This window comes from Astatotilapia calliptera, chromosome 8 (genome assembly GCF_900246225.1).
Source record: "Astatotilapia calliptera chromosome 8, fAstCal1.2, whole genome shotgun sequence".
Classification (NCBI taxonomy): Eukaryota; Metazoa; Chordata; class Actinopteri; order Cichliformes; family Cichlidae; genus Astatotilapia; species Astatotilapia calliptera.
The window spans coordinates 22,323,234-22,331,434 of NC_039309.1; the positions used below are offsets into that span (position 1 = coordinate 22,323,234).

General features: G+C 41.3%; 1 protein-coding gene across 1 annotated transcript; it reads right to left on the minus strand.

The window, feature by feature from the left end:
- Positions 1 to 1,420: 1,420 nt before the first annotated feature.
- LOC113027717 (zinc finger protein 37-like) lies at positions 1,421 to 7,695 on the minus strand. The gene is made up of 7 exons (XM_026177442.1): positions 7,516 to 7,695; positions 6,430 to 6,632; positions 5,066 to 5,167; positions 4,879 to 4,965; positions 4,598 to 4,708; positions 3,986 to 4,109; positions 1,421 to 3,884 (listed from the first exon to the last, which is right to left on the minus strand). The coding sequence occupies exons 1-7, from the start codon at positions 7,541 to 7,543 to the stop codon at positions 1,816 to 1,818; spliced, it is 2,724 nt and encodes a 907-aa protein (XP_026033227.1). The 5' UTR covers positions 7,544 to 7,695; the 3' UTR covers positions 1,421 to 1,815.
- Between the last annotated feature and the right edge of the window lie 506 nt (positions 7,696 to 8,201).

Here is an 8,201-nt window from a genome sequence, read left to right on the forward strand (position 1 = left end):
AACCACTGATCCATCACAATCCACCGTGTTATTGCTATACAACAAAGATGAACAAGTCACCAGCATTACGGACTGACTGGCCAGATAGCTGCACTGGTGTTTTTAACCACATGGATCGGTTGTTTGCTGGATTTGGGGCAAAACAACTTACAATTTGCATTTTATACATCAGAAATGAACTAACTGAAAAGATGCAGCAGACAGTGAAGTTAATGTAACATTGTTAAGACTCTGAAGTTGGGTGTTCCTGACTGGGATTCACCTGCATCTTTGGCCATCTAGTAATACGATGGGGGGAAAACCCCATCGTATTACTAGATGATATGATATTGAAATTACTTGTGTTAAATAACTGACACTTGGAATCAAAGGTTCAATTTATTACAGAAAAACATAATCAAAGGTCCCATGAAACCCACTTTCAGTGGAAACATTTTTATAATCATGGAGGTGTAAAATCAAAGCTGTGAAAATGTAACTACTGCTATTTGTCTAGCAATCTCACAACCTCTTAGCTTTACAAGCTATAAGAATTATTTCCAGTAGCCAGTTTATTTCAAAGTTAGTGAAAGGACAGAATGTTGCCTACATTGTAAATGTAGGTTGATGTAGATGCTCTGATGTTCACTGCATGATTTTCACAGCAGTCATTGTAGCCTAGTCTTCTAGCATTAGGTCGTCTGATGTACTAAACCATAGGCTGTCAGCACAGTTCCAGGTTGGTGATCCAAACAGGAATATCAACATGGACTAACCCAACAAAGAGACCCATATCAATTTTAATGAAGACTACTTGTTTGACAGCCCCTACTGACAAAGAACTGAAAAAAATTTGTGCTCTCAGTCAAAAGCCACAAGACTGCTGACAAACAGTAATTTTTCCTCAAAGAATGCAAACTCCTGATCTATATCGCAGCCGCCAGAGGTTATTTTGTGTGACTTTTGTGTTTGTTTTAATATGTTAAACAGCTGTAAACGAAAAGCTGTGTTGTGTGATGTGATGTTGTGTGAGGGTTGTGTGACAAGTAAGCCTCCAAATAACCTAGTAACCTAACCCTGTGTGATACCTAAACACTCACTGGCTTACTTTTATATTCTGTTCGCATGTCACCACTACAAAATGAGGAGGGGGAAAAAAAAAAAAAAAAAAAATCACATTAGCATGGTGGGTCGCTAATCCGAATATCAGTTTGGTTTGAACAAACACAGGTCACAGCTATGTGGGGGAAAACAGCGATAGCAGAATATTAGAAAATGTGAGAAAAGAAAGAAAGAGTTAACAAATAAACAGTGATTGGGTGTGGGTGTCTGCGTTTCCTTCCCCTGAAACGTGCATAGGCAACTGCATTTCTAATTCATCTTAAAGCTGCACTTGCTAAAGCAGAGCTCAAAACCAGGAATAAAGAGGCAACAAAAGAAATATAATATGGGACCTTTAAGGGTCATCCCATTTATACATACAAATCTTATGTAGAACAACAAATGTCTCTGTAAAAAATACAAGTTACATTTTCATAATGCATTTCATAATGCATTTTCATAATGCACAACGCAATTACACACATTCTAGCAATCCAAAGCTGTGCCAGCCATAGGAAGAACAATAAGGCTGATAGTTTACAGAAAATGTCCTTCAACTGGAAAACTTAGTCCATCTCTTCGTCAGCATCAACAAAGGTGTCCTTTCAGTGATAGGTCAAATCATCAGCTCTTCACTCTTTGCAAAGTTCTGGTCTACACCTAACACCAACATCCTTCAACATGGGCTGGTTATGCTAAAAATCCTTTTGGAAATATGTATTATGTCACAATGATCTATGCATGAACAAGTCTCCTGTGTCGTTTTAAGCCATGCAGGCTTGAAAACCCCTTATTGCACACTGCACAAACATATGGCCGTTCTCCAGTGTGGGTTCGCATGTGTAAAGTAAGAAAGCAAGATTGAACAAAGCCCTTTTCACAGATGTTGCACTTAAATGGCCTTTCTCCAGTGTGGTATCTCCTGTGTATCTTTAATTCTGCTGCAGATCTAAATGACTTGTCGCAGTCGTCGCACTTGAAAGGCCTTTCGCCCGTGTGTATCAAAGTGTGCCTCACCAACGCGTCCTTGCCAAAGAAGCCCTTCCCACAGTGCTCACACGGGAAGCGCAGCCCTTTGTGATGAAAATTGTCGTGCTTCAGGAGGCACCTTCTTGAAGTGAACGTCTTCCCGCACTGAGGGCAGGTAAAGATCGGCGTAGGTTTTTCAGTCACGGGTTCGCCAGAGTGATGCACACGCTCCACATGTCTCGTCAGCGTGATGCCATGCCGGAATTTCTTGCCGCACTCCCAGCACAGGAATGGGTATGCCTTAGTGTGTTTTTTCTGGTGCTCCACAAGGTCAGAGTATGAACGGAATCTTTTACTACAATGGGAGCACTGAAATGGTTGGTAACCCGTGTGCTTCCACTCGTGTCTAATGAAACGCTTCAAACTGGCAAATGTAGTCTGACAGTGGGAGCAGGTAAATGGCTCGGTGGGGTTGTGGACGTCGATGTAGTGCTTATGAAGGGCCTTGAACACTGGGAAGTTCTCCTCACAGCGGTTACACTGAAAAGGTGTGTGGGATTCTTTGTGCATGGCCAATGCTTCTGAGTCACGTACCAGTTTCATACACACCTCACAGTAGAGCGGGTTGTGAGTCTGTTTGTGGGAATCCAAAGTTGATTTGTATCTGAACGCCTTGTCGCATTCATCACACCTGAAACAATGCTTAACATCATCAGGCTTCTCAGGATCAACCTGCTGCTCATTGTAGCAAATGTTTCTTAAATGGAACCTAAATGTTTGTTTGCACTTGAACTCGACACTGCAGTGAGGACAGTAGAATGGACCCTCTAACACACTCTTCTGTTCTTCAGGGCTCTTCTGCCCTGGTTCTTTGGAAGCCCTCTCTGCAGGGGGAGAGTAATCAGGATCCTGGGTGGTATTGTCAACTGGCTGCTCTTCATTTGTGTCGTCGCAAGGAACCCCGCTTGATGACTGTTCGCCTTCGTCTGCTGGGGTGTCTTGCTCCTTGGCTTTCCTAACAGCCTTTGCCTTTGTCATGCTTGCACATCTGTGCTGCTGCAAGGAACGTAAGCTCTTGTAAAGCTTCTTGCATGAAGGACATGTAATGGGCAGCTCCTCGGAGTGCTGACTCATGTGTCGCTGCAAGAACTTGGCATGACTCACCACCTTGCTGCAGACTTTACAGGTTCTCTCATCCAAGTCGTTGCTTTTGGCTGGACCTTGGGGCCCGGCAAACTTTTTGGGTCCACTGCTGGTCGTACTGGAGCCCGGTGTCTTCCCAGATTTCCTCCACTGTGATAAGTACCGTTTCATCTTGAGCCCTCTGTTCTTACGCACTGATCTTTCTAACAGTGCGTCACTTTCTGGTGTTTCTTTTTTGCCCGCCACTGCACTTTCCGCTTCAAAGTCTTCATCTACAGGACGTTTCTTTTTTCTCCCACGTCTGTTTGGCTTCTTCTCCACACCATCCAGCACAGTCACCTGGCCATCCTCGCCGATGATCAGTGTTCCTGATTGGTTGTCATTGCGGTCCTCTGCCATTTCGCTTTCGCTGGCCTCAGTGCCTTCCACAGTATCCATAACTACCACTGCATCAATTTCTGGTTTTACCTCACCAGTGAGGCCAAACCACTCAGGTTGCACACACTCCTCAGAGTTCCCAGTTCCCTCCACATACACCTCTTTGTTCTCAGATTCCACTTCCATCTCTGTGCAGACAGTATACACGAGACTGCTCTCTGCATCCGTTTCAGTTTGCTCATTGACAATCACAACTCTTTCCACAGGAGGGAGACACAGGGCAGACAAAATGCCACTGTCAACGATGAAAGACTCTGAAAGGAACAAGAATCATGAATGAATAAAACAGATTCTGGGGAAAAAAACAAAACAACATGTTGAGAACTGATCCCATGTTTTAAAATATTCAACTCACCAATGTCCTCTAATTGGGTGAGATCTTTTTGATTGTCAAGCAAGACTTTGAGCTCCTGAGGCTGAGAGAAAGCCCCAATGCATTCATTCAGAACAGATGAGGTGTCGTTGAGCAGAGAGGCAATCTGATGAAACAAAGGCTTAAGTAAAATAACAATCATAAGAGTCAAAAGCTCTGCAGTTTCTAAACTTTTGACACAATTCTTATTTTTTTGTTCATATTCTTGTTTTGCTCTGTAGACCTACTATAAGCTGGAGGGTCAGTCTAACATAACCCTGGAACAGATTGAGAACTGTTTGTAAAGTCACTTCTCTAAGCTCCCTGAGGCTGCATAGCAAGAGAAGGAAAAGTACCATCACCAGCAGCCATGACAGACAGTGAAGATGGACTTTGTCTGTGTGATGATAGACCTATTATAACAAATAAATTAAAGTAAAATGAAGTATTTTTGCAAATGAGTTGAATTGTATGTGTACAGCCTTTCACTACTCAGAGCTGCAAACTGAATGCAAGAGATCACAAAAAAGGTAACAAAAACAACTAACAATGCTAAAAAAAAACTAATACTACAAGGAGAAATGCTCTTTGCTCAATATAAGACATTAGATTTACCTGTTGGAGAGTTTTGGTTGGAAGAAGCTTTTCCAGTCTTGACAGAAACAACCACATCAATGTCTGGATTGCTTTGTCATATGTGGGACCAAAGTCTCCAGGGAAAACATCCTACAACACAATTCGGTTTTATTTATATAGAGCCAAATTACAAAAACCATTTGCTCAAAGCAACAAATACAAATGTACAATTTTATTTTATTTTTTCCTCAAAAGGGATCATATTAACAAGGACCTGCCACCAATCAATCACATTGTCTCCGTATTCAGTTTTAACTCACAATGAAGAAATTTCTTCTCTCTTCGGGATCTCTCAGCAGATTTTGGACTAGGCCCATGAAATGAGAGTCTGACACCGGTTCAGCATTCTACAAGTAAAGAATTTAAAACAGAAGAGGTCATCGTGGAACTTCAGATTTTAACGAGGAATACTAAACGTCACAGACACAAAAAAAGGTTTTCACCCACCTCCACGCTCCACAGTGATCTGAGCTTCTGCATCCGGTCGAGATGTGGTTGAATAACCTGCAGGTCCGCAGTGTCATCAGAACGACACAGCTCCAGGATCAACTGCAATCACCATTAATAAGCGAACAGTTAAGAGAAAAGATGCATTCCATTCACTCTGTGTTCTATAATGAATCTCAGGAAATGCTTCATGTTTAACATTCAACTTCTTCTTTTATTTAGAATAGAATAGAATAGAATTCAACTTTATTGTCATTGCACATGCACAGGTACAGGGCAACGAAATGCAGTTTGCATCCATCCAGAAGTGCTTAGTGATATAGATATATTACAATATATATTAGCAATAATATAGATATGTAAGTATATTACAGAAATGGGTCTATTATGTTATAATGTACACGGTATGAAGTATGTTGTGAATATTCTATAACTATAAGTATGTACAGGCTGTAGTGAGTACAAGCTATGTACAGGATATGGACAGGATATAAATATGAAAAACTATACAGAATATGAAATAAATAACTTTACATGCATGCATGCATGTATATGTGTGTGTGTGTATATATATATATATATTTGTTATTTACTAACTAATCTTGAAATGACTGTTCAGTACAGAAATGAAGCCAAACAATCATGTTTTACAGTCCCGTGGTCTCAGCCTCAGATACTCAACTAATCAAAGTGATGTCATGACAAAAATGAATGACCAACAAAACATTGTTTCTCCTTCATTTATGTCACACAATGCTGTATGTAACGTTTCTTGCGGTTAGTATCATGGTTGCTAGGCAACCTGAACAGCACGACGAAGGCTAGACCGTCCCATTTCACAAGCCTCTCACTTCCGCACTTCTCGTACTTACAGTACGCACCGTACGTAGTGCACGTACTTCAAGCGTGCGGTCTCTTAATTGGGACACAGCCATACTCTCAGTGAGTGAGTCAAAACAAAGACTGTGACAGCTTTAAGATAACGACAAAGGCAGCTGCAGGCAACCATTAATCTCTCTAAAGGATAACTATCATTCTTTCTCAACTTAGTGGGTTCCGCCTTTTGAGGTTTGGATTAAACAAACTAAGAAGAAGAATTGTTTATAGTAACTGCTGCAATTAAAATTAAAACCCAATTTATCATTCAGCCCTACTGCATACATCAAAGGCTTTTTTCTGTTTAAAAGCCACAATTGTTGATCAGATGAGTCTTCAGCTTCAAACAACACACTAACCCACCTACTGTCACCCAAGGAGTATGTAATTAAAATGTATGTTAAGCTGCTAAACAAACAAGTGACAAAATACATGTATTAGTAACATGCTGGAGCGCCATGCGGAGCACCTAGATTCTGCCAACTCACTCGTGCTCTGAGTCCCAAGACGAGTTCAGCGCGCTGCCTCGTAGAGAGAAGCTGAGGAACAATTTCTGTGACCATAAACACAAACTCCTCAAGCAGCCCATAGTCTGACACAACCTTCTGCTCCACAGTCTGCCAGATGGCTGCAGAAACCAGCCGAATTGGTGAGACCAGGAGCCGCAGAGCAGAGAGGGGAAGAGAGGGGCCTGCAAGGAAAAAGGCATTTTTTAAAAAAAAGTGCTTGAAAGGCAATACGCAGTGAGAGTGAAGACAGGCCAACAACACAGACTTTCCCATTTAAGTTGTCAATGGAGTGATGACCACAAACTAAATTCCCTTTATTTAGTCACCGTCTTTATATTGGTTCCAAAAGAGAAAGGAGATTCATGCATAGTATACCAAATCAAAATTTTGTGAAGTTTTTCACACAAAAAAATCCCATCACGAACTTACCAGCAGGATTAAAATAAAATGTTTTATTTTGGCTCGAATGGCCATTATTACCGATAACAAAACTAAGGTCTCACGTAACATTAAAGCGGAGTTATTCTTCACAGAAAAACACAAACAAAAACAAAAGCAACAACAAAACGCTTAAATGCCGAGCTCCGGATAAAGCGGATGTGCCTGCTACTTTCATTTCCGTAATCTACTATTGAACCACTGTTACATATCAATTTGAATGTTTAACAGTATAACTGCTTGCATACGTTGCTAATATGTTTGCATATCCCCTTCCCCTCCCACCCAAAACCCCCAAAGCAAATACATGAATCAGAGATTTACTCAAAACAGGCGGATTCACTTCAACGAGTGAATTGCTGTCAATGACTTTTCCTAGCCTAGCCTAGCATTATCTAAGCACTATGGATAACTAATACTCACAAACGCTGAGTTAAAGAATTAAGTCCAGCAACGTGTTTCCAGGCTAGTAAAAAGTAGAAGCAGTTTGTATTTTTTTAGATACAACTCTTTAGTAAAATAATAATATAATAATAACGACCGCTACGGCTTTAGCAATGCTATTCCCGCGCGCGGGCTAGATTGCGGCCTAGCCAAACAAAATTGTATACAAGCATTTAAACTCACCAGGTAACTCGGAGACACCTCCGTCCATGCTGCGAGCTGTCTGCAGTTACATTACAGTCAGAGAACATGTAATACTGTGACCGAAGTCAAAGTAACGGTTTTAAATGGGTTGGAAGCCAGAAAGCGAAGTCACACAACTGATCTTTGTGCGTCAACTGTTGCCTTTCGTTCCATCTACAATAACTGTCCGACAACGGGAAATAGTCCTGTTATTCGTTCCGCATCGCGTTTTTTTTTTTACATTTTATTTTACTGTGCTTTTGGCCTTTCGATCTCCACTCCCCTTTGTTTCTGTATGGCTAATAAAATTGCGAAATAGGTGCAGGAGCAACTTTGGTATGGCCATGTTTAATTCCTTAACAAAGCGTGAACTAAGCAAGCTTTCCACTAATTTCTTTTAGTAGTCTTCAGGAATGGTTCTCCAGGCTTCTTGAAGAACATTCCAAAGCTCTTCTTTGGATGCTAGCTGCGTTTTCTTCTGTTCTCTGTAAAGGTGATCCCACATCTTCAATAATGGGATCAGGGGTCTAGGAATGCAAATCCATGACTCAGAGTGTCCATGTGTAGTGTGTGTGTGTATTTGTGACAGTGATCTGACAGTAGTTTTCTGCATTTAGAATTCCATCAATTTTATCAAGATCTCCAACGCTACTGGGTGCAATGCCACCCCTAACCAGGACAGAGGG

What these genes read in the sequence shown, in the direction of transcription:
- LOC113027717 (XM_026177442.1), bottom strand. Translation starts at nt 7,543, where the DNA reads ATGGACGGAGGTGTCTCCGAGTTACCTG. An exon ending in AGGTGTCTCCGAGTTACCTG is followed by an intron (nt 6,633 to 7,515) that starts GTGAGTTTAAAT and finishes TTTTCCTTGCAG; the next exon opens with GCCCCTCTCTTCCCCTCTCT. An exon ending in TCTTGGGACTCAGAGCACGA is followed by an intron (nt 5,168 to 6,429) that starts GTGAGTTGGCAG and finishes TGGTGATTGCAG; the next exon opens with TTGATCCTGGAGCTGTGTCG.